Below are 27,391 nucleotides of genomic sequence, written 5' to 3'. Positions count from 1 at the left end.
TGTTTGTTATCAATAGGATGCAGAGCAATGCGGACAAGTAATGGCTGGTGGTGATAGTATGCGTATACAACCTGGCCAAACACATCAAATAGGTGTAAGCAGAACACAAGATGACGCAATGGTGGGTTACGTGTTTCAACGACCCACAGAACCGGAATTTAATGCACAGTCTTCAAGTTTTCAAACAAAACAAGCCCCACGAGCTTGGGCACTTGCGGATGATGCAATTATTGATAATGTAAGTATGTTAAGAAATAGGAATCGTAGTGCGTCAAGCCCATTTTGAAGAATGAAAAATTATATATATAGATAGTTTAATGATAACGATTTATTGTTATAACTTATAGAATCCAGAAAAATGGAAATATCCCATTACTAAACTGAGTGTACCACAACAGAATCAACCGCAACAATTAGGACTGCAAACTATGAACAATGTCCATCTACCTTACGAGATACATCCCATGCAACTTAAAGTGAGTAATATATGTTATGAATGTATATTACCATTAATATGAAAATTAGCAACAAATTAAGTTTATTCCTGTATAATTATTGCGACAGAAATACATATTTTTAATTTATCAATTAAAAGTAATTTGTCTGAATCAAACATTCAAATAATTTTCATCCGTTAAAATACTTTAGTATTAACAGTCGCATTTTATTGTATTTATGTAGAGTGGTGCACCTGGAGCGGAACATTTAGTTTATCTCAACAACCAGATGACAGCACAGCAACAAGTTGCTCTCTTTCATCATCAACAGCAGCAACAACAGCAACAGCAGTTTAGAAATGGACAGGTAAGCACTGTTATTACTCGTTATATCAGAAATATTCCGTGACATAAATCAAATATCTATTGATATATAGTGTTATCTTTTTATACCTTTTGAAACAACGAGATCAAATAATAGATCAAGTATAATTTACTAGGTAAATGGAATTGATTTTTGTACATCTAAGAAAAGTTTATAAGCAGATACTTTATTGTTTCTTCCATGAGTAGAGATTTATCCAGCTTCAATATTTTAAATATATCTGGTATTTATTTATATCGCTACATATCAAAAGAGAAATGTATAGCCGAATGTTATGTCTACCATATTTTGTAATTCGATATGAGAAGAATCACTCCGCGATGTATTCTCACTCCAATTTAAAAATTAACAATAAGTCTTCCGTATTAACGATTTTCGAGCTTTCATGACTAACATCGAAACGCCAATCGTTTCGTTAAGATATTAACGTAAATCAAACGCTTTTAATATTTACGAGAGATCGCTTTTAGAACTTGTAACACCAATCGTGTCTAAGTACGCCTACGTCGAATAAGCGAGGTTAATAGATTTGATTGAAGTTGGACTTTATAAAAGAGTAAGCTTCAATCTGAGCTATACGCGGAAAAGAATTTTATCCTTATTTTAATACTTTAATGTACGTATCAACGTACGAACAAAAGTATTTCATAACCTAATATTTTTAAAGTCTGATAAACAAGAATCTATATGATCGATGTTTTTTCCTTTTGCATGCATCATTAGCATTATTAAGAAATATTTCGTTTTTTTATTATTAGGCTTCTTACTGATTCGTATCTTCGTGTAAAATTGTTTTCATCTTTCGATAATAATAATTCGTTTGTGTTTCGATTTGTTACGTTAATTCTTGTTCGAAGATTCTGTGTCTAATTAGGATATGTCATTGACACTGACGGCAATGACTAACAATCGGACAGTTAGAAAGTTCAGTCGATGTGTTGGTCCCACGTGCAAATCGTGTCAGGGTCGAAATTTGGCGGTATAGCAAATTACAAACGTTTCTAGCGTGTCTTAAGCAGGCGACCTTCGCCGCTTTGGAAGGAGTTCGAAATAAAAATTTGCACGTTAGAAGGAAAAGTATACACTTATCCTTGCTATTTTCTTAGATATGTTCTATTCTATGCTTTTAATCAATTCGAGGAATTTTATGGGCGAGATAGCTGAAGGTACACATAAAGTATAAATATTAACTTTTCATCGTCGTAATAATGTAACGAGATTTACAGAAGTTCAAATAGCGTTACGTTGCACGTTATATTGGTTCAGGATTGCCCTTTGTGTTATTAACCCTTTGACTACGGTGCTCATCGGTTAAAAAGCGACTGCTGCATGTAACATTGTAGATGCAAAAAAAAATGTCAATCGAAGATAAAAGCAAGAGTAAAATAATTGTATGATAAACGGCGTTCGCAGCCAAAGGACTTATTTTCTCTGAAATTAAAATAAGAAATAGCATTTCAATCCTTCGTTTCGTGGTATCATCATTTTGAGTCGAACAAGATATCGATTTGGTCGAAATTAAAAAAAAAAAAGAAAGAAAAAAGAAAACGTTTCGTCGAAAGTGACCAGGTACATTCAAGCGCGATCAAATTTTCATCCGGTCGCCGTGAGAGGTCGTAGAAACGCAGAAAGTAGAAACTAGGGGAACGCCGATTGGTCGACGGTGTTCGCGAAGCGAATAGTGATTGGTAGAGTCCTCGATAGAGGGCGCACCGTTCGAGCGTCGTTCTTTGTTTCGGTTAGGAGGGCAGTCTCTGTCGAAGAGAGAGGCCGGTTAACGAAAAATTGAGGAGCCGAGACAAGTAAAGAACACCGTGACGACGCTAAGCGTTATTTTAACGGCCGATAACGACGCGTCCCGCGATATGCCAAGACGGACGTGAATCTAGAATCAAGAACGCGGTAATCGACTCGCTCCCCCCTGTAAATAAACGCGTATTCGCGGAGTGAGTGTGCAAAGTGCGCGAGAGGAGAAAGGAGGTGGCGGCGGCAGCAGCAGCAGCTTCAGCAGCTTCAGCAGCGGCGGCGGCGGCGGCGGCGGTGGAGGAGGACGAGGAAGAAGAGAGGAGCATAGGTAGCGGTGGCAGCATCGAGGCACACGGAGGTGTCGAACTGTTTGACAGGCGGCCGAACGCTTTTCTTTCTCTCTCTCTCGCACTGTCGTCCGTAGTGCCGCGATTCGTATTGTTCAGCGGCGGTGTGGTGTGCTCTGTTCGCGAGAGATCCGTCTGTCCATCCTCCGTGTTCAGAGAGGAAAAACGAACGTGAAAACAACCGGGAGTGGTGTGTATTATATTCAGTGCCGGCTGAATCGGTGTCTGCGCCCTGACGCCGCGGTTCACGTACGATCGCTGCCTTCTTCTTTCCCTGCAACGCGTCGTCGGGAACCTACGAATCGCCTCCAAGATAGCCTCGTCCACCGGATAGTGCGTGCAAAAGAGTGTGTGTTGAATTTCTCGTTCGCGTTGTCGGTGTACCACGGGGTTAACGGTGAATCTCTCGGAGGTGACGCGCCGTGCCGAGGGTACCTTGGAGACGGTGGAGAGTTTCGGTGTAGGGTACGGCCAGGGAGCGGGCACGAGCACAGGCGACTGGATGAAACCACCGGGGGATCTTTTCCTTTACTGCGACATGAAGGATTTGGGGGCCGACATGGTATTTATTTTCTATCAGTTTGTTTATTGATACTGTTTTTCTTTTCAACTTTCGCCCGCGTCTTGACACTGGTCGTCGAGAATTGCGACTTTTGTAGGTTATGTTTCGATCATTTTTTTAACCCACAACTGAAACCTCCATGTTTACGAAGTCCGCGAGGGGCTTGACGCTCGTCGAGATCGTTGACGTTAGAGACGTACGGAATAACATTCTGTCTGTCTCCTTTTCTCGCGAAAAGAGCGGTCGACTCATTAGTAAAATTTTTGGCGGTATACCTAACCCTTCTGCTGGTGATCGTATACGTGGGAAGTGACGCATTATATTTACGAGAGTATACTTTCGTTTTGTGTTTGTTTTCGGTTCTGTATCTTTTGTGAGCAATAGCAACGAGAATGCTTTCATTTTCGGCATATGTAAATGCAATAAAACCTTTCGAGATACGAATACGATATGCCATGCAATCTGTCAAGATGTCTTATCTTTGTCATTTGTCGAACTTGGGACGTTCTCGTATCGAAGGTAATGTTTGCCCTTCGCAATGAGTAAACTTATCCGTTTGCCGTCAAATTGCAGCCTTTCTGTATTATTAAATATCTATGAATAGTCGATTTGTCCGAACCGAACGATTTAATCGTTATTTTAATAAAGAATGACAAGTTGACAGTCGAGATAAATCACATGCAATTACCAGGGAAATTTCTAATTATTTCAACAATGGTTTTTTCCCCCTTATGTTTGTTTTGTTTTATAAATACACTTTACTGTGTGTGTTTTGCTTTCATAAATTCTCATTAAACGCGTTGTAGAATAGCTGTCAGAGTCGTGAGTAGAATATTTGTGCGAATGCGGTCGCACGGAGGTGTCACTGATAGTTATTCAGCCAATCAGGTCTTCGAACTCGGTTAACCTTGTAACATAACAACGAAGTTACTACTGTTGCCTTGCACGTTAACGATGAAAGGATGGTCGACTTTCGCGCCACGTGTGTTTTAATCGAAATGTTCCGAATCACGGCCCGCCTTATCGTTATTATTAACGATATTTCTAGTAGATATTAACTTACATTTCTATATACATAGAAACGATATATAAAAATTGCAATGGTTAAGAAATTAATATTTACAGCGTAGTAGGTGCAAGGGAGCTGTTGCAACCCTTTTTCTCCCAGGGTGCGCCACCGAACATCTCAGTCCCATGGGTGTTAAGTTCTTGTTGACTATGCAAATGCGTCGCTGCGTTCGACCATAGAAAAAAAATATGTATTTTTTAGTCCTGGCTTGAATCTTTGCAAAGCTCTGCATCCCCCAGCGTTTCTACGGATGTATTGTTTACGTCCTCGAATTTCTGTCCGGTGAAACAACCGGAGTTCTCTCTCCTCTTACCCTCTCTTTCTTTCTCGTAGACTGTCTGTCTCGTTTTCGCACGTGCGCAAGCAAAGCGCGGAGGTACGAGAGAACGTTCGCGTTGTTTAGGTTAATGTACTTTCGCACGAACTTAGAACGCTTTCCGCTGCGAGTGAATAAAACGATATTACGTGTTCGTTATCATCGGGGAATCGTTTCTTCGTTTTTATATTTGTTCCTAATTATCAATCGGTCCTTTTGCCACGTGATTTCGATCGTAAATCGTACGTTTCGAATTTTCGTTTCGTTTCGAAGGGAAGGTGCTTCGTGTTTGGGCCGGTGCCATTTAAATTTATACGGCTTTGTGTTTCGCATACGTTTCCCCCTTGCTCGTGGTTCCCCCTTCGGGCACGCCTAATCGATTGAAACACTGTCAGGGTTCCCTATGGGTAACCGTGACACACGTGAACGATGCGTGTGCTAAAAAACTCAATGGAAGTTTGCCACTATATTTAGCGTAGCGCATCTGACATCGTGTTAGTTTTGTCGCTTCGGTTTTTCGTAAACAAACATGATCAGATTCGATGCTGTAGTTGCAACATTTTCCGTAGTTTTATTTCGCAAAAGCAATAGACTATTCCTAACCTAACCCAATTGTTTTTGCCATTTCTTATCAACCATTTTATTTTTTTACTGTTCTCAAGATTGGGTTAATAACAGCGTATAGTTATATAAGTTTCTATTTTTATTGTTACTTGTTTGTTTTACTTTTTGGTGGAGGGGACGTTTCTAACCTAACCCAGACCTAACCCAATTGTTTTTGCCATTTCTTATCGACCATTTTATTTTTATACTGTTTTCAAGATTAGGTTAATAACAGCGTATAATTATATAAGTTTTGATTTTTTTGTTATTTGTTTGTTTTACTTTTTGGTAGAGGTTCGAACGACCGTCGCTTGGAATAGTCGATCATTCCACCTTTGACGGAATAGTAAAAAACAAATATATTCATTCGCGAGCCAGATACACCGTACTGCGTTATTCTTGCGCCAATATAAACGGCAAATAGTGCCTGGAGGGATATCGATTCGCGTGAGTCACTCTATCTCCTTTTCTAGTCACTCCGAGGTTCAGGGTTGACCTTACTTGCCACAAAATGGTTTTCAATTAGCCTTGTCATTCTCGGTGCTGTCTTTCAGGATTCGCGCACGCACAAAGTGTCTCGTAAAAATAATATACTTTAACGTCTCCATATTGTTTACCTCGTATCTTTACCTTTCATATTTTATCTATTGTTTGCCATTAGGTTAGCTTGTATATACAGGGTGTTAGGTCAACCCTGGGAAAAATTTTAATGGGAGATTCTTGGGGCCAAAATAAGACGAAAATCAAGAATAGCAATTTGTTGATGGAGGCTTCGTTAAAAAGTTATTAACGTTTAAAGTCCCGCTTGTAGAGCGGCAATCTACGAACAGCTGCGTGCGCGCGATTGTCTGCACACTTTAACTTTAAACGTTAATAACTTTTTAACGAAGCCTCAATCGATAAATTAGTATTCTTGCTTTTTGTCTTATTTTGGCCTCTAGAATCTCCCATTAAAATTTTTATTTATATATTATATGTAATAATAATATTAAAGAGGCGATGATGGGCCATCTTGTTGGTCCGTATTTTGGGACTCTCTATATAATTGTTTGGTTAAACTTTCGAAGAGTTAGAGTTAGAACTTCTTCGAAGGGGTAGACCGACGCTAATACAGAGATTTGACTTTACGATAACGTTGGATGCGTCGTGTTTAGTATTACATGTTGCGTTACAGCACAAAAATATCGAGTGTCACCCCGTTGCAACAAACTTTCTCTTCTCGAGTCGACGGTAACAGATGGTTATGGGTAGTTATGCAGTTTACGCCTACGGTTGGCGAGCCTCTCCGCGATAATCGTTACACAAGATCAGTGTCGCCTTTTCAATTATCAACCTAACCGATTTTTCGATGCAAATAAATCGACAAAATTTTACGAACAGCAACATTAAAAGATTTTTAATTCTATTAAGGTGAGAGAAAAGGGTATTAGAGATCAATGCCTCTGAATTATTTTTATAGACGTAACATGACCTAGAGAGCATGCACATGTACGCGTAAACAATTTTCTAGAATTAATGATTTATGTTCCACTGACGCAGAATCAAAGAATGATACATGCATTCGAAACTGATTTTTGTAAACTAGAGTTTTAAGGTGTTAGTCGTTTATTAATAATTTTTTAATGTCATCATTTGTACAATTTTTAATTAGCTAAATTTAAGAAGTTATTCGATATACAGAGTGTTCGATCAACCATGGGAAAAATTTTAATGGGAGATTCTAGAGGCCAAAATAAGACGAAAATCAAGAATACTAATTTGTTGATTGAGGCTTCGTTAAAAAGTTATTAACGTTTAAAGTTAAAGTGTGCAGACTCGCGTGCACGCATTCCTCATGCGGAACTTTAAACGTTAATAACTTTTTAACGAAGCCTCAATCAACAAATTGGTATTCTTGATTTTCGTCTTATTTTGGTCCCTAGAATCTCCCATTAAAATTTTTCCCAGGGATGGTCGAACACCTTGTATACATTTATTAATAACTATAATCACGTGTTACATTAATCTTGTCTCCTGAAGAGGGCCTTCTATATAGGTTGAAATGTACAGTATTAAAATAAACCACATCAGTTCGGCTCAAAAATCAGGACACGGAATATCCATCAAAAATTTCGAAAAATCGTTCTTCCCTGTTATGTTTTCTTTTCGAGAACGATAAATCTCTTCGAGATCGTGTTATCTTTTCGTGAATTATTGAACGTTTTATCGAGACGTCGTCCAAAATATTTTCTTTTTCGAATGTTAGAATTCACCGCGAAAAAAGAAGTAAACACCCCTCCGGCTAAATATTCGTTTTTGAATCACGGCCAGCGTTATGGTTGGGATACGTTGCCTGGCGACTGCATGGCTGCTAAGAAACTATACGCGCCCACGTTATCGTGTTCTATTCGCGATAAAAGAAGAATGAAACCAGTTTCCGGTTTCTCGAGTGACGTCACTCTCCTGGAAAGAGGTGTTCCGCAACATTATAGAAAGGGACATCGAAGGGACGGATAATCCCTTTCTCAACGTCCAGCGGGATCGAAACACGCGAAAAAGCGATTCGCGTACCGTCGAGAATGTTTATTGACATCGGGTTATATGTCAGTGAACTTATGCAAAGCGCCATCGATAATCGATAGTTCGCCGCCGTTTCGAGTCCCGGACTCGAGGCAAGTTGGGTTCCCCCTATTATTTAGAATAATGAATAATAGTGCAACGTTGCACCGATAGCAGGAGAGACCTGCGATCAAAGCAACAAATTCTAGACATTTTTTTTTCCTCGATCGTTTCTCATTTCGCGGAACTCAGTATGCCGAACGAAGCTAGTAGCTTCTCTGCAGATCAATCGAGATTTTGCCATTATCCGGAATTAACAATTTGTTTAATGTTAGTTATTTAGCAAGAAAACAACGAGTTTCAGTAATTCAATTACTTTAATTAATTAAACACGGATTCGTTTTATCGGAGGCGAAAAGATCATTTCGCAACATTTTTTTGTATCGCTCGATAATTTCCGACACAGTTCCCAGAATATGACTCAAAACCCACGCACGTCATTCCCACGCGAATGGTCAACATAATCCTAAAGTATACCTAAAAGTATTAAAAGTTTTGCATGGTACAAATTTTTCAAAAACGTATTTTCTACAATCCCATAGCTTATTGGAAAAGAGATCTGGAGGATTATGTTGTTTAAAAAAAAAAAGGAATATTGCGACGCGTTTGTCTCTGTTAATTTTAATACGAACTTGAACGATATTCACGATGCAGAATCGCGTCGTCGGTCATCTCGTGTCGTATTCCGCGGATTGTGTCATAAAGTGACGTATCGCGTCGTGACTTGTCGTGACGTGACGCGTGCGTGTCGTTGAACCTGATCGCATCGGTTACGCTCGCGGAATCGTCATCGGGGAACAGCAGTGTGTTACACGAACGAGGAGAAATTCATTTCCATAGGTCTTTCCGTACGACCACGGCCGAGTCAGCTGTGTCGTAAGATAAGATTTGCCTATCTTGTCTCCCGGTTGCAGCAATTATTTGCTTATTTTATTTGCTAAACAATGGGTTACCTCATGGTACAGGGTATTTGACGCGACTGGACCTTTGACTCTTTTGGAAACCGCCATTTTGATGCTCGAACACCGGGGGAATGGAAATTGATTTCTCAGGTTGTTCTGCGTGTAAATGTATTAGGGTTAGATAATCGAATGGTGAAATTATTTGCTGTTACCGTTATGGAACACGCACAGTACAGGCGAAATAGTACTTAAAGGAATGTTTTATCAAGGAAGTTGAAGTATCTTGTTAATTATTACTTTCATATGCAAAATAACTGAAGGAATTGATACGAGTATATAATTGCATTGAAAGAAGAAAACTGCTTGCTTTATTACGTCGTAACAGAAACGAAAAATAATTGCAAGTATGTAAATTTTACGGGTAATTGATATCGTTCTTCTGCAATATCGAACAGGCTCTTTGAATGTAAAAAGTTTCACTCGTCACGATTGCTGAATCACTTCTTGATCGAATAGTACATCGATACTTGAAAGCGATAACAATCGGATAGAACAAAGTCTTTTATATAATAATCTCCTCAAAAATAGTTTTAAGAAAGCAAATTGTCATTCCTTTATCCAACACTGTCTCGACATGTCCGGACAGTCTAGACATAGAACCGTGAAGGGTTAATTATAGCAATGGCCACCAATTAAGATTTCTCCTCCAAAAATATGGAAGCGTTTCGAATGCTCGAAGATAAATGATATTTACGAAACATTTTTCAACGAATCTCGGTATTGGTAACAAATGAAATTAAAAACAAAAGGCAATGTAATCGCCATCATCGATCTGCGAATTGGATTATAACACTTCTTTGGTAACTCTCGTCGAGGCCCGGAATCCGTGCCTTAATCTCGTCTAAACTCGTGAAAAAGGAGTCGAATAACAAACTAGGAACCACCCCCCTAGCGCGGTGTTCCGTAATGCGTGGCTACTGCGCACCCGTTCAGCCGATGCAGGCGCATGTGCACGCACACGTACGAACAGGGTCTAGGAGACGGAAGGGTAGAGACGGTCGAGGGAGAGATGAAGAGAGAACAACAGGCAGGGTTCGCCTCCCTCGTGCCTGACGCTGATTCTCTGCGAGGACAGTGGCCGTGACCCGCGGCCGAGGGGCCTGGGGAGGGGTCGGTGGCCCCGTGGCAGTTTAGCGACGACGACGTCCACGCTGCCGCTCTCGAGCGGTGGGGGAACCTCGTGGGTGTGCAGGACGGGTGGGGAGCTCGGTGCGCAACGCGCGGTGGGGACAGCCGCGTCGAGTGGCGGGGGAAGCCGGGCGGAGCGGTGGAGGGCGCTGGGTGTCTGGTAGGGCACTGCTCAGGGGTACTGGGAGCTATAGAGGACAGCCGTTGCTCCTCGTCGTCTCGTCTCATTCTTGGTTTCGTTTTTTCTCCCTTTCTTTCGCCCGTTAGCCGAACCTCAGTCTGTCATTGTTGCACCTCTGTTTGTCCGGCTCCGCTCGTCCTTCTCGACCGTAGCCGCGACCGTGCAAAAGCGCTTTTGCCTGGCTAGCCGGTTCGAAGGGACGGAACGACATCGTCCTCGTCTATCGAACGCGAGGCGACAGCGTCGCGCATCGTTTCCCTTCTTCCCGCCGTCTCTTTCCTCGTGCCCTTACTTTTTTCTTCAATTTTCTCTTCTCCTTCAGCTTTGTCTTCGCTGAACACACAAAAGTTTTCGCTGACCGGTTTCACGGGGGATGGAATGCTACCGTTCGCGCGCTCGCCTAACGAACGGATTCAATGCACCGGGGATTATTATTATTTTATCCGTGTCTAGTTCTCGGCTCGCTGTTATGCAACTGGTAGGAATTTTTGCTGTCGTTTGGGAAACGTTGGTGGGACGTGTTTCGGGGGGTATGCGCCGCGCTGTCTGCCGCAGTTCCGTTACCGAAAGGCAACCCCTTGCCTTCCCCGCCTTCGCGACCAGATGCTTTCGAGACAAAGATTCTTTCACCGAAGCAACAGCGCGTCTGATCGATAAACGTTCCTCGATATCCTTTATCGTTTCGAAGAACTCTGACACCTGATCACTGGCGAAGCTGAAAGTCGATGCGTGCCCCGACCATTCAGCCATATGCCCTACGTCACGATCCTGTTCTGCCCCCAGGTCCAGTTGTAAATTCCACGAAAGTTAAATAGCTTCCGGCTATCCGTCTTCCAACAATTTTTACGGCATTACCTACGGTCGATGGAAGTAGTTTTAGGAAAGGTTGTAGGAAAAATTTTACTTTCTCGAGGACTATGTTTCTATTTTATTATGTAAGAACATGGTAGAATAAGAGCATTATTTAGTATCATATTAATACCAATTTTTTTTGTTATATATCTTCACTATTTATCTTGATTTTTTTTTATAAAAATTGTTCACGATATATCGTGTAAAATCAATGCAGTGTTCTCGGCCCACGTACAAGCAGCAGTAAATGGGAATCGTGTGTGTATTCAAATGAATACACGCTGCGTCTTGGACCCAACTGGACACGAAACGAGCAAAGAACAAGCATTCCGTGTTTCGAGGCCTCGCGAAATTTCGAATAGGAGTTTCGCGTTGGTCTTTCCGTCGTCTATTATTCGCGTTAACGGGTTAGACATTTCTCGGCCGTTGAAACACGTATGCACGACGCATAAGAATATTCCTATCAGTTTGTCCGTGGAATCAAGTCCCGGACCCCTCTTGGTTCTCGTTCGAGGAACGAGAAAGCCGGCGTTGAACGTTCTCTTGTTCGGTTCGCATTTCGACCTCTTCCCGTCTCTTTCTCCCTGTAGTCGTGCTTAACGTGCAAAAGCGTCTCTGCCGGCCGGCGACGCGGTCGATACTCACGGCGTATCGCCCCTGGTTGACCGAGCCTTACCCTTACCCTTACCCTTACCCTTACCCTTACCCTTACCTTACCAAACCTTCAGACGTATCCTCGTTCATCGTTACACGTTCCGTTTTGCGTCTCATCCTCGTGCGTTTCGGAACCGTAAATGCGTAGTCGCCTTTCCTTACGAATTAAAGAGATATCACCGACACGTTTGGGTCCGGTGTCTCGCGAAGTTAGGGCATCTTGTATGATCTTTTCTCCATCGTCGATTCTTAGAATTTCTGTCGCTATCAATGGTATACTATTTATAAGATATTCTGCGTAGTTGCACAGGGTGAATCGGTAGCATTATTATATTCTGCAAGATTAAAATTTTGATTTCACGCCATTGTAAGCTACATAACCTAAAACTCGTTTCTTATTTTCGTAACCTTGTTAAAATTTACAAATTCCATTCAAATTTATTTCAAATTAATATTTCTAGTACCATGGTGGTAAACGGCAACATTGAAATCCTCCAATCCGTCCAGAAGTTATGATATTTCAAAGATTCGCATGAAATTTTCGGGATGACATTTCTGTCCCCAAATTATAGTTTCGGTAAGGAATTTTTTTCTCGAAACTGCGTAGGATTTCGAGGGTATGTCTATTCACCAAAAATGATTGTAATTGACCCCCGCGACCGAAAATAATTTTTCCAGAACGATTTGAAAGTATGTAATTTTGTCGAAAAATTGCATACCTTCTCGAATTTTTTTCTCGAAACTGGGTAGGACTTCAAGTGTATGTGTAATGACAAAAAATGTTTGTAATTGACCCCCACAACTAAAAAAAATTTTTTTAGAACGATTTGGAAATTTTTTTTTTATCGAGAAATTTCCACACCTACTCGAATTTTTTTCTCGAAAACGCGTAGGAATTTGAGGGTATGTCTATTCACCAAAAATGATTGTAATTGACCACCGCAATCGAAAATAATTTTTCCGTGAATGATTTGAAATTTTTTAATTTAATTTTTTTAGTAACTTTTTCACGAAGTCTTAATCAACAAATTCTTGATTCTAATCTTATTTTGGCCTCTAGAATCTTCCATTAAGTTTTTCCCCAAACATCCCCTATATGGGTGACGTAGCAGTCGGTGTTAAAATTTCTAAAAATTGTTGAAAGGTACCTCCAGCGTAGATTTGAAACGACAAAGGACAGATATACTCGTATAGTCGTTAAATTCTTTCTATTAATAGAAATGAATCAATAAATCCCTTTTTGACTGAAAGAAGACTCCGCAATAAAATTCATGCTACAATTTGGGTTTAAAAAAATATTAGGTCTGGATCGAGGGATATATTGTTACCGTGTTATCCACATTTTTCATCGAAGATTTCTTTCTCTTGCGCTTCTCCGTGACGCCCCTCGATTTTAAGATTGGGGGCGTGACTTGCAACTTTGGGAAATCATTGGTCGAACGCTTTATCTTAGCCCCCTCCCTCCCGGTCGCGTTGACTAAACAGTTCGCCCGGTTGGTACGATGTAGGCACTAAACAGGGAAAGGGTTAAACTTGTTGGGATATATGTACTCAGCTGGTTCGCGCACATCATCCTGGTGTATAAGCCTCGCGTATATCGAGGGAAGGGCGCTGTAAATCCGACGTGTATCGCGCGACGTCGTCACGCGATCTTTGGGAATTTAGCAACGTAATGCAAGCGTTGCATAGCACGCTCGGACACCTCGAAATATTAAGCAAAATTAAAGAAAATTAAGCTTTGGCCAGGAACTTTAACAATGTTGATTCTGTTGATTTTTTTTTTCTTTTTTCTTAGCACGTAAATATTTCATCAAGTGGCAATGTTTAACGACTCCCGAGGAGAGAGTAAAACTGGCTCGTTCGAACGGCACGAAATGCGAGTCGAATAAAAAAAATGTGCCGTAAGATGATGCAAACGAAGATTCGCTTTCCAACTTGACACGCGTATCGCCAGAGTTGCTCTTTCTGCCGTGTGTGTTTTCTCCCGTGGGATTTCTAACCGGTTTCTAGACTCGTGTAACTCGTTCGATTTTTTTTTTTTTCTTCCATTTTTTTTGTTATGTTCCCTTTTATCCGCCGATACGTCGATCTAGGTGAAAAGACGTACGAGTCTCGCTGGAATCGACGCTTGAGATATGCTTTTTTCCCCCCCGTCTCTTCTCTTCTTTCGCGATCGCCGTGAGCTTTCGCGCGAACGTTCCTTTTTTTTTTCTCTTCGTTGTTTGCAGAATTCACGCGCGCTGAAATATTCGCGTGCACCGTCCAGGCTGCGTATTTTCGTTTCATCGAATTTCTTGTTCGATCCTCCATTCGGTTATCATCGAATTTTATCCAAAGCTCGTCGAATCCGATTTCTCGACGCGAAGTTAATCTTCAAAGCAGTTTTTCCGATTAAAATTGTTCGAACAATGGGTACTCTATTTCTGTTCCTCGTTCGTTTCGTAATTCTTCGATTTTTAAAGGATAATCGATGTTGCCCTTTTGGCTGGAATTTACGCTGTAATATTATTTCGATTTAAACTTCAAATTTCGGGACTTTTGCGTCGAGATCGCGTTCTTCCCTTATTCGATAAACCACTCAACGCATTTCGCTTTCTCTGCCAATGAATAAATCATGGCTAATGCCTCGGTTAGACGATAGCTTGTCTGGCTTTTTTTTTCGTTTTCTTTTTTCTCACGCGGAACGCGTAAAACGTTTAACCCTTGCACTCGATGATAATGAGCATGTCTGCTCGCCAAATCGATAATTAAGAACGGAATATGCTTAGCGAAAATTTACGATCACCTTTTTTTTACTGCGAAAAGCGATCAATGAAATCGATTTAAATACTAAAATATTGAAATAAAAATTTCTGATGCGACTAATTACGGAACTTGACATAAAAAAAAAACTCTAATTTGATACCATTATTCCCAATTTGGTTAACTTGAAGCCGTCAATTTGACGGAGTCTGACTCCATATTTAAAATTGCAGAACCCGTAAATATTATTTTTTAACAAGTCATGTTGAATTTGATCGATGCAATGGCAATGAATACATATTCTAATTAACACTAAATTTATTGATACCTTCCATGTTGACGATTACCTTAAAATACGATTTTTCTTTTAATCAGAATATGTATTCATGCCATTGCATCAATCAAATTCAACATAAGTTGTTAAAAAATAATATTTGGGCGTTCTGCAATTTTAAATATGGAATCTGACATCCGGCAAATTGACTTCCGTAAATCTAGTGTTAAAAGAAAAATCGTATTGCAAGGTAGTTGTCAATATGAAAGGTATCAATAAATATACGCGAATGTGCGATCAATGTCCGTAAATCTAGTGTTAAAAACAGATGTTCGTTTACGCGGTTGGGTATTTATACTACACGGATACGGAGTTAATCGGGATTTTCGTGGTATGACTTAACACACGCGCGACCGATAAGAATAAATTCGCGCGAAGGATATCCGCTTACGTCGCGCTGTAGCGTAAGATATAATTAACGCGTTTACTGGTGCACCGCGAGTGATAAACAGCGGCCGTTTGAAACGCGCCGAGCGTCGAGACGCACGCTGCACACCTACACGGTGCATGACGCACGTGCTATTGTACGTGATATCGTCGGTGTGATCGATAAAATATAAATATCGCGTGCACGCTCGAGACGGGGTCCGTCTTCGTCCCGCGACGACAGTAAAAATCTTGGCCTTTTTATTTCTCGCCTCGCGACGATTTTTTTTATCGAACACAGCGCCGGAGGAGTGTAGGAGTCGAGGGTTAATAAGCTAATCCTCGAGTTATCCGCTGGAACGAGCCTCGATGGGAGCGTTTATCGGGGATTCGCGTGGAATCGTGTGTCACGTGTTACGCGGTGAATAGTGCTCGACGAGAAGAAAGGGCTCGAAAGTGCCCCGGGGGCCCGTGAATCGAGCCGATACTTCCGTTTAACGATCCACACAGCTGGTTTTGGCGACGATGCGGATGAAAATGCAACGAGATTCCCGTTGGCTCTCTCGTGCCGTCACATCGTCGCGCGTTGCAGTTTACCTGCATCTAGGTTCCCGCAATCTGTGGACGCTTCCCTCTATATATCCTCCCCCCCCCACCGCCGCCTATATCGTTCTTGGTTACGTCACTGACCTCCAGAGTTAGGCGAGGTCGGGCACTGTGCAGCGGTAGCGTTCGGGTCACCGCCAAACGGACTGCCACTCTCCGTTTTCGATTCGAATCTCGTGCAGTCGGTTTTCCTGCCGAAACATGGCGCCACCGTCGAGCACGAAAGCAACACCGATTCCTCGATACTTGGATGTCTCAACTGTTAGTCGCCATGTTTATAGTAAGTCCTCCTATTTATGAACATTTTGGGAGGACCCAGGAAATAGAGTTTCTACGAATTTTGGTCACGTTTATTTTAACATTGTGACAGCCCTGACGGTCACTGGTGACCGGCGCTTTAAACTTAGAACGGTGTTGTAAAATCGTTTGACAACGAAGGAAATTTAATTCTTACTGTCGTACACCATTATACAGAGTGTTCGACCACCCCTGGGAAAAATTTTCCAGTTACCAATTTGTTGATGGAGGCTTCGTTGAAAAGTTATTAACGTATAAAGTTCCGCCCGTACTGAATTTTTTTCTAGAAAGTGGGTAGGATTTCGAGGGTATGTATAATGACCAAAAATGATTGTAATTGACCCCCGCAACCGAAAATAATTTTTCCAAAGTGATTTGAAATTTTTTAATTTTGTCGAAAAACTTTATATCTTCTCGAATTTTTTTCTAGAAAGTGGGTAGGATTTCGAGGGTATGTATAATGACCAAAAATGATTGTAATTGACCTCCGCGACCGGAAATAATTTTTCCAGAACGATTTCGAAGTATGTAATTTCGTCGAAAAATTGCATACCTTCTCGAATTTTTTTCTCGAAACTAGGTAGGATTTCAAGTGTATGTCTAATGACCGAAAATGATTGTAATTGACCCCCGCGAACGAAAATAATTTTTCCAGAACGATTTGAAAGTATATAATTTTGTCGAAAAATTGCATACCTTCTCGAATTTTTTTCTCGAAACTGGGTAGGATTTCAAGTGTATGTCTAATGACCGAAAATAATTGTAATTGACCCCCGCGACTGAAAATAATTTTTCCAGAACGATTTGAAAGTATGTAATTTTGTCGAAAAATTGCATACCTTCTCGAATTTTTTTCTCGAAACTGGGTAGGATTTCAAGTGTATCTTTAATAACCAACAATAATTATAATTGAGCCCCGCAACCGAAAATAATTTTTCCAGAACGATTTGAAATTTTTGAATTCAATTGTTAATAACTTTTAAACGAAGCCTTCATCAACAAATAGGTATTCTTGATTTTCGTCTTATTTTGGCCTCTAGAATCTCCCATTAAAATTTTTTCCAGGGGTGGCCGAACACCCTGTACTATCGAATATTTATATTTTCTTCTGGACATGGAAAACCGACGTGGCAGCGAACGTGTTAATTATCGTTTCGTAACGTCGAGTCAAAGTCGTGGTCCATACACAACGAACATATGACAAACACGTGTTGCACTCGAGACGCAAATTATGGCCCGAACACGACAAACACGAGTCGTGCTCGTAGTAATATTAATTGCATTCTGTATTATTGCTTGACGTTCGGTGTTTGTTTTGTAATCATTTAATTGCCCAGGTTTTTTTGAATAGTATTCGAGAATTAACTCGATTTTTTATAGTATAATTTAGGTAGGAAGTAAGAAGCATGAAAAGCGCATACGTTCATTTACATAACGTTTTTCCATAAAGGAAACAGCATTTGAAAATTGGTTGTTAAGGTAATATATGATCTCGTTTGATGTTATTACTTATGTATTACTTGTGCATCGTACCAGGATTTCTTAAAATTTACCTATATTTCAGTGCATTAGTGTCCATCGATGGCATCGTATAATTTCTTCGAAAAGCCACCTGTAATTAGGGTTGTAGAGGGTTAGACGGTGCACGATATTAACTACGGTAAAACTTGTATTTAACGGATTTCGGATTTAATGAACAGAATTCTATGGATTATGCCGCTGTACTCCTAAGTTATATGCCAGAGGTGACCAAGGTGACAAGCCTCGGGAGCCGCATTCAGGAACTGCAATTCGCAAAGAGCTGCATTCAATATTCAAACGGATAAAAATCGATATTTAATTTACCGATGAGGAAATAATTCCATCAGACTTTAACGTTCAATCTGCTAATTACTTTCGTGATTTTTTCAACTATTACTATTACATCGAAGTAACATTGTTTGTTAACCGTTTGAGTAATTAACCGTCAAGATAGACGGATAATGCCTCTCAGTGGCAAATGAAACCATTAGAATTCTAAAAGCTATTACTTTAAAATAACATTGTTTGTTGACTATTTGTCTAATTAACCGTAGAGATAGTCGGACGGATAACGCTTTCGGTATGAAATAAAACTAGTGGAATCCTAAAACCCTCACCCGTTCTTTTCCGTGTTATTTTAGCTCGTTACCACGCATGAAAGAGCACGGTTATTCAGTCAATTGTGTAATTTTTAAACAAGAATTGGAAGTGGTACTTTCTACATTAATCTTCGTTAACCTGGGCTTGGGGCCAATTTGCTCACGTTGCAGCCGTGCTAAGTGCTTTGTTTGTTTCCTCGCATAGCGTATTATGAATCGACGATGAAAAGCACAGTCGATGAACTACAGAGCCGTTGAAAAGCCCCGATAAAAGGATTGTTAAACAAACTAATTTCCTCGAATAAAAACAAAAATGTACAATTTTCAATGCCTACTGCAAGATTAAAAGAGTGTCAAGACTACTAAAGCTAGATTTAGGTTCCATAGTCAGAATTACAAAATTCGTAACCATTATTTGTTAGCAATTTATATTAAATTTTCCTGGTGCAACGATATCAACCTGCATCCTGTTCGCGTTCTGCGCTGAAATGTGTCGCGATATTTGGTCACGATCGCAAACTTTTGAGTGTTCGGTATAACGTTTCTGATATGACTGATGAAACTTTTACGAATAAAAAATTGAATAGCAATATGAATATTTCGATAAAAAAACATCAGCGAATCGTGTCTATCGCGCTGCATGGCACAATTCGACACGGATTTTTTAAAACCCCTGGCACTAAAATGATTAAACCATAAATCATAGAAACACGGTCCCCCCGGTTGAGAACCCCTGCGCCCTCGAGATCAAACCGATCACTGTACGATCCAACCCGAGTGAAGTTGACGGACGAGACGCGGAGAATCGTCTTTTGGCTCTTCCACTCGCGTTACCGATCGAGGATCTAATAACGATCGATGCCTACGCGGGCATTTATCGCGTCGATCTAGGAAAGGGTGCGTGTGCACCGGTATCAGCCACGTCGACCGTCCGTGCACGCCAGTTACGCTAATTTTAAGCGGATCTGCGGTTGGCTCGTTAGTGTAATTAATACGATCGTTCGCGTTCGTATCTTTCGGTGCACGGGCAAGCAACCGAGCACTTGGGAGTTTCGTGCCGGCACGCGGCGGCGGGTCTGCGAAATGCGTGTTCACTGACCCCGTGTACTTACGACCCGTTTTCTCGTATTGTTTCAGATCGCTCCCTCGGCAAAAAAGCTCTGGGGCGTGGACGAGGGCGGCTCCAAGGACGAAGGGGGTGTAAAAGGCGGTGGGATACTTCACCTGGGCGACCACCAGATGTGGCGGGACTCGACGTGGAGCACCTCAGGTAGGATCCCCGTCCTCGTTCTATCCGATCACACGAGACCTTCGAGAAATCCTGCCATCGACGATCATGAGTACCAGCATTTGGGCTAACTACTGCATATGATCGTTTCTTCTATCTATCTTTATTTAGAATCTTCAGGGGGGAGTCTCATATGAATGGTAGAAAATTGAACCATTTTTCTTAATTTTTTTTTTTTTTTTTTTTTTGAGGAAATGTTACATCTGACGTTATGATTCTTTTTTGCAGTTTACTCAGCTATCCTTTGGAAATACAAGATAATTTTTTTATTAATTTTTAGTAACTTTTAATGTTGTTATCACGTCCGCAGTAAACACTGGCGTAGGTGATTGCAGCTCTCAAAGTTGACTAAAACAACAAAATCGAAAAGTTCTTTTATTCGGTAGGTTTGCAGTTATCGCAGTAAAAATTGATATTTTTGAGGCCTCACATGAGACTCTCCCCTTAAAAATGTATTCAAACACTTTACCGATCAGTGTTGATCAGTTCCTAGTCGGTAAAGTGTAAGATTGTCGTTAAAGTGGAGCCGATTAATAGGTTACCGGTCGGTAAGTGTAGAGACCGGTCGATAAAGCAGGGGATATTGGCGCACGCATGAAAGTGTTTACTTTCACATCGTTCGATGTTTATTACGAACCGGAAACCAGAATCCCACTTTGTTAGGTCTTGGAGAAATTCGATGGAGAAGATAGCAGCGATAGTTTATATACACGAGGCTCACAGGTTAGGATAATAGTCGAGTTCCACTAGAAACGAATCGCATTTTACGAATCTGGAAACGTCGCGAATATGCTTGGCTCATTGAGCAACCGTGCCGAGTATACATTAGCGGAGCTTCATCGAGGGTACTGGTACGTATCAAGGACAATAGGGTTCGGGATATTTGGAAATAGGATTTCGAGAGACCCGAGGATATTCCATAAATGGGGTTAATGGGGATCGATAATTCGTTGGTAGCACGCATTAGTGCCCCCCGCTCTTTATAGGAATTAATCTATCCGTGTCCGTGACTTTTCCAATTTCCCCCCTTTTTTTCATGTCGTGGAAGTTCAGGATTCGAGACGTTACGGTATTCGCCGCAAATACGCGTCCAACGTGGAAACTGTGTCGCAGGGGTTGGCGTATGAACGATGTTCAGGGTCGTTCCTTCGTATTTTCCGTTCGTAAATTCTCCCAATCTACGTCTTCTCGTAACGTCGAAGTTGTTGGGGTCAAATCCCCGGTTATATTCAAATGCTCCCGCATAATTCATAGCTCCACGATAAATCAATAAAAGCTTTCTTTAATCAGTCTTGATTAACGGTATATTTTTTTTTATGGATTTTTAATTGAAAATTAATGGTTTGATTCTATTAAACTCGGAGAGCATAGCCACCGAACAGAGTAGCGAAACTGCACTCAGCGATTAAAATAACTCGAACGCGATCGAGGCCCCCCAAACACGCTACCAATAGTGTTCGGAATTGGTCGTATATCCCGACCGTATTCTGTTCCGGAATGGCCAGCACAAAGCCCGGATCTGAATCCCACCTAAAATCAGCGAGCATTATCGAAAAGGCGAACGCACACTGTGCATAATTCCCTTCTATCGTCGATAGTTGAACTGTATACCGCAGCAACAGAACAGCGGGAACCGAAATATCGGCCACGCTATCGTCAAAATTGCGTGTACAGGTTCGAACAAAAAGATCTCGCTTGTTATTCGACACTAGGCGTTCAAACAATTTTGCCTATTTTTTTCTCTCTCTGGTAGTCAGCAAATTCAATTTCTTGAATCTTAAAAGTTCGGTGTCGTGTTAGAATTCTTTTAAGAATTTTTCCATTTTTGGAGAGCCTTCGTCGCGTTCATTAATTGTCGATCATTAACAGCCCCGGGGTGGTGGTATCCGTGGCTTTTGTCCGGCGAGAATCTGAATCGTTACCCAGCCAAGCCCAACCGAGCACAAAGCCGGACTTTAATCTCACGAGCCGTGCATCCGTGCGTTCGTGTCCGATTCCCCTTCGAAGCCCTTTAAACCCCTCGAAATATCGCGGTCCGCGTCGGGTTTTCTTCTCCAGACACGAAATTAAGCGCGGTCTGATCGATACGCGTTCAGCGGACGCCGTTCCTGGCTGATCGTTACGTAATCTTCAGGGGTAAGGCTGGCTGTTTTCGAGCCCCCGTCAAAGGGGTATTAGTTCTCCAGAAACCGCGACATAGGGTCATTTTGGGGGAAAAAACATCAGGTTTTATTTTTTCCATTCTAAAGTTTCAATTAAAAACAGCTCAAAACATAGATGAGGATGCATATAGTTCAACCCCCTAATGGTCACATTTTTCTAGGATTTCATTCTAGACATTCTAGATCATAAAAAATACACTGCATTTGATTTTTTCTATTCTAAAGTTTCAAACAAAACAGCTCAAAACATAGATGAGGATGCATTTAATTCAACCCCCTAATGGTCACATTTTTCTAGTATTTATTTGTAAACATCTTAATGTCATTTTGTTAATTACAATATTGCATCTTAGATTGTGTATTTTCTTAACGTAGAATGCAAAGGAAAACAGTTATCTTATCTGCACCCCATAAATGGCCAGTTTAATCAGAGATGGCCTCTGAAAATTGATCCATGGATGCGTTAAAGGGTTGATTATACGTAGAAATTTTTTAAATACAACGTAGAACGAAACTTTTATTATGCAGTTTTGAAAGAAATTCGAAAGTGTGCATCTTTTCCCCAAGGCCTGGAGGTTAGATGCACTTCAGATTGAGGACAGACGCACTTCTTTCATTTGTACCCTCTTCTCTCTGCTTTTATTCTTCTTTTTTTTTCTCTCTCTGTCACACATATTATACAACGGAGAATAGTTGGTACACGTTTTATGGAACCGTTTGAGGCAATCCGGTCTAGAAATCCAATCCACTCCAGGCCTCGGTGAATTGTAATCTAGTATCATTCAGAATTTTCATCGCTCTTGATTGGGGTCTCTTCTTTGGTTTTACCTTTGATTATTCTTTAAGAATCTCTGCCTTTCAGTCTCGCGTTTTATACTTGTACTTCTGGAACGCGGTTTTCTTTTGTAGCCCTGCGTAGTTACTTCACTAGCTTTCCTTGTTTTGTTCCATTCAACAATCTCAGCAATACTCACCTTCCTCTTAAACGTAACGATTTATAAGATTTATTTAGAGGCTTCCTTAAAAAGTTATTAACAATTAAATTTAAAAATTTCAAATCGTTTTGGAAAAATTATTTTCGGTTGCGGGGGTCAATTACAATCATTTTTGGTCATTACACATATCCCCGAAATCCTACCCATTTTCTAGACAAAAATTCGAGAAGGTGTGAAATTTTTCAACGGAAAAAAAATATTTCATATCGTTTTGAAAAAATTATTTTCAGTTGCGGGGGTCAATTACAATCATTTTTGGTCAATAGACATAACCCCGAAATCCTATCCACTTTCTAGAGAAAAATTCGAGAAGATGTGAAGTTTTTTGACGAAAAAAAGAAATTTCAAATTGTTCTAAAAAAATTATTTTCAATTGTGGGGGTCAGTTACAATCATTTTTGGTGAATAGACATACCCCCGAAATCCTACGCATTTTCTAGAAAAAAATTCGAGAAGGTGTGAAATTTTTCGACGGAAAAAAAATATTTCAAATCGTTTTGAAAAAATTATTGTCAGTTCCGGGGGTCAGTTACAATCATTTTAGGTTAATAGACATACCCCCAAAATCCTGCGCATTTTCGAGAAAAAAATTCAGTACGAGCGGAACTTTAAACGTCAATAACTTTTTAACAAAGCCTCGAACAACAAATTGGTATTCTTGATTTTCGTCTTCTTTTGGCCTCTAGAATCCCCCATTAAAATTTTTCCCAGGGTTGATTAACACCCTGTATATAATGTAAACGGTCAAGGTTTGTGTTCCAAAATGTCCGTCCGCGGGGGGTTAAAAATACAAGCTCAACTCGATGGTCTGAAATACTCTGCACGATCCGCGTAACATACATCCCCGAACACTGTCCACCTAATTAAAAAAGGAACTTTAATTAATTGGGTTACGACTCGATACATCACCCGATATTTAAATTCTATCGATAACGCGAGAAATATCAGCGAAGAACGTCTTATTAATAGTAATGACGATTTATTTAAATGTCTGTTCGATACGGGGACTCGACGCGCGAGAATTGATACGTATCGATATTAATGAATATATCGCCAGCATCGATTCGTAGCGTGCGTTCATTTTTACGCGAAAGTTTCAATTAGAGCGGCGCCTTTGTGTTCCACATTTGCCTGTCACTTTCTCGAGGCATGTCGATACCGATCTGACAGATATCGAGGAGATTATTACCCCCCCGTAGATATTATTTGCTCGTTGGTTCGTTTGACCGCGGTTGGCAGACCAACGATAGATCGACCAACTGGTTTCCTTTGTCCTTTGCGTCCGAGCAATCGCTCCCGATCGGTGTGTCGCTCATGATTAGACGAAAACTCGTTCTTACCGCGATCTTATCGTTCCTGCGAAGCTATTAGAAAAATAGGAATCGCATGCATCACGGGAGCGTACACGATTAGCAGTTGTTTTCGATTATTAATCCTGTGACACGTTCCACGGTGAAACCTAACCCCTATTCTTTAATTTCTCTTTCACGTTTCGGTTTGTGACACGAAGATGGCGCCTCCGTTTCTCTTGGGGAAACATTGCTTCGCCGTGTCATCTTGAAACACGACTAAAAGTGTAAGTAAAATAGTAAAACCCTTGGTCCATAATTATTGTGACGATTCTTTATTTTAAAAGTCGTCTAAAATTGAAAATTCTGATTCGAAACACCCCCTTGTTTTTCTCAATGTTTATCTTGGATAAATTTTAGTCTACTCGTTTGTCTCGTTTAAATTTTCCCGCCGTTTGACTGTTATTCCGTTACTCGGAATGTTTGATCTGGACAAGAATTTTCCCTCGTTAAGGTTAGTTTTGACCAGAGTGTCGGGCAACGTTTTTGGTCATTCAGGGCGGGAGAAAAGCATCGAGATGCGAAGCGAGCTATACCACGCCGCGTGTTTTACGTCGTGCACGCTTATTGATTGGCACAGAGCACCGAAAGAACAATATATAGACGAAGTAGAAACGCTTCTGTCCTCCGTCGGTTCGAGCGGAGTGTCAATAATCGATACACCGCTACCAAAACAGATCTCCTCCGTTCTGTTTGTCTTCGCAAAAACAAAGGAAATCGGCGTCTCCAGCAGGTTTACGCGATCAATCGATACCGTCGTTTCTTCCTGGTATTTTCGTAATCGCGCGGGGAATTTTATTTTTATTTTAGAAAAACAAAACCATCTGTTCCAACCGAGCTTTATTCGAACGCGAGATTTCATTAAAATGCTGGCGTTACGGTTCGTACGATTCCCTTATTAGCCCAGAAAGTATTAGGTTTCAGTCGAGACATAATCGCACGCACAGATATTTAAAATGTTTTATAAATGCACCGTATTACCATATTTCTTTGGTACACGGTGCGAGACGAAGTGAAATCGAAACTTCCTGCATTCTTCGCAAGTTGGATCTCTCTTTTCTCGTTCGAAGCTTAATTTCTTCGATTACACGTGCTCGCGGTGAATGGGTTTGGAGGTTATGGGGGCTTCCAGAGACGATCGAGTCCAGAAATGCATGGAACCATTTTGTACAAAAATCTCTGTGCTCGCCAAATTTTAAATTCGAATATTTATCAAATAGTAACATTTAATCAGTAAAATAACATTCAGTCGTTAAATCTAACATTTCTACATCATCCAGTGCCATTCGTATCGTCGAAATCCTTCGTCGTCCTACCTAACCTCACTCTCCTTAATCGTTTCAAATTCATGCTTTTACTGCGCCCCGCTGAGCGTAATACTATCATTTTCCAAGGAATATAGTCATAGTTGCCACAACAGAAATTCGATTACTTTTGGGACAAGCCGTTGCGTACGGTCCTTAGTTGCCCCCAAACACGAATATGCCATTTCCCAGATGGATATATTCCGGTTTCGTTCCATTCCGTAGCGCGCGTGTCGGTAGGGGGCGATCGAAGTTTCTCGTCAATTAAACGAATCCGCGGCGGTAATTGGCGGAGAGTCGAGGTGTGTAAGGTTGTTCGGAAAGGTCGCGAAGAGGTTGGTTCCCGTCGGAGTTCGAGTCTCGTACGGGGTTGTCGCGCGAGGGCGATGCTACCGCGGCTGTGCTGTGTGTGTGTGTGTATCGCGTGTGTGTGCACATCGTGTGCATGCAAGGAACACCTGATTCCAGCGACGGCATGGTACCCCGGCTCTTCCATGTGCACGTTGCCCGCCACGGTTCGCTCGCGCGAACGAGCTTCTTTCTATGTGTATTCCGTGTGTTGCATGTGTGTGTGTGTGTGTACGTCACCGCGCGATGGGTGCAACGCGGCTGTTGCCATGGCGACAGACGCCCGGCATCACCGGCGGTGGGGGCAACGTCCCAACGCCCAGGGTCGTACCTACTGATCCACCCTGTGAGCGTTGGCCCGCGCCAACCCCCTGCCCACCTGGACCCCCGCGCGCGACACGAAATTGCGCGTCATACGGAATCCTAACGCTCGGAACGATCCCGTGCCGATCGTCGGGAACGATTCCGTCCGTAATCCGAGATCCCAGATAAACCGAAACTTCCTACGAAATCGAGATCGAGATATTTCCTTGCTACAAGGAGCGAGAATCTTCCACCGAAAAGAAAAAAAGAACACGAACCGTCTTCCATATTGGAGGTTACAAATTTCATCGGTATAGGAATAATGGTAAATTGAGAATTTATAATTGAAATTGATTAATAGTGCAATATGATCTCCTGTGACAGAAACGAAGTAACAAAGAAAAGTTTATAATTGTGAATGCAACGATCTTTTTGTTAACGTCGTGAGAGATATAATGGGAACGTCATTTGAATAGTTTGATGCAAATCGAACGTCGCAGCGATTTAGGTGGAGAAGCTGCTGCAGTTTGTCGACTTCCGGGGGGTCTAGGGGTTTCCATCGTTTCTAGGAACTGCTGAGGATTTTTACGAATAGAATTTGCGTTACAGCTCCGCGGCTTTCTCGCCCCCGCGCCTTTTATCGATCACCGGTTGATACCGGCGCGAGCGCGATACGGGTGTTTCAAGATTATTTTATTATTTCTTTATATTTCGAAAATATACTGCAAATCGTACGTCAATTTTTGCTTCAGAGTCGTCTATAAATATTTATAGACGATTATACGTATATATGATTTACACTAATACATTAATTCACAACGTATATTATTTAAAAGATTATCGTATCTATATAATCGTAGATTTTCCTTGCATCTTACATTCGTGCATGAAACGTATCTTCAGAAGTCATTGGATGTATAAACGTGTTCAAGATGTATACTCCTTTTGTCTTCCAAATTTATTTCGGCTATCTTAATCTTCCAAGGCAACGTTTTGGGATATTTACGTTTTCTTACACATGTAACGCCGCGTATATTTAGATCTACAATATATTTTTTGATTCTTTCGTATAGTGGGTTTACGAATATTTACCTTGGCATTTACGATATCAGCGTACGTGGAAAAATACTTTTTAAAGCAGGCTTTTACAGGCTAATTTTACTTCGGCAATCTTTCGGTTTTATGCGGTAAGCTCTTGTTAGAATTTGATCTCGTTGTTCTGGCTATTACTGTCACTGTCAAATTACATATCATATCGAGTATTTTTAGTCTAATTATAAATTATCGATCCGCAGTCAAAATTAAAACTAATCTCATCTACCATTCCGGACTGCTAA

The 27,391-nt window shown here is 41.1% G+C and overlaps 1 protein-coding gene across 4 annotated transcripts in view; it reads left to right on the top strand.

The window, feature by feature from the left end:
• LOC122399823 (maternal protein pumilio-like) overlaps positions 1 to 27,391 on the top strand; it is a 140,307-nt gene that overhangs the window by 2,072 nt on the left and 110,844 nt on the right. For 2 of the 4 annotated variants that reach the window (XM_043400828.1, XM_043400819.1), the window contains exons 2-5: positions 17 to 238; positions 348 to 476; positions 682 to 804; positions 19,443 to 19,575. In XM_043400828.1, coding sequence (XP_043256763.1) covers positions 17 to 238; positions 348 to 476; positions 682 to 804; positions 19,443 to 19,575 — 607 coding nt within the window. Of the gene's footprint in view, positions 1 to 16; positions 239 to 347; positions 477 to 681; positions 805 to 2,490; positions 3,478 to 16,094; positions 16,169 to 19,442; positions 19,576 to 27,391 lie in introns of those variants that run through there. The other 2 variants (XM_043400834.1, XM_043400841.1) reach the window with 2 other exon arrangements.

Source organism: Colletes gigas, unplaced genomic scaffold (genome assembly GCF_013123115.1).
Source record: "Colletes gigas isolate AHSC1104 unplaced genomic scaffold, ASM1312311v1 Colletes_gigas_Sc00002, whole genome shotgun sequence".
NCBI classification, from domain to species: Eukaryota; Metazoa; Arthropoda; class Insecta; order Hymenoptera; family Colletidae; genus Colletes; species Colletes gigas.
The sequence above is the reverse complement of the archived record's forward strand: the minus strand, read 5'-3'. Positions and strand labels throughout refer to the sequence as shown.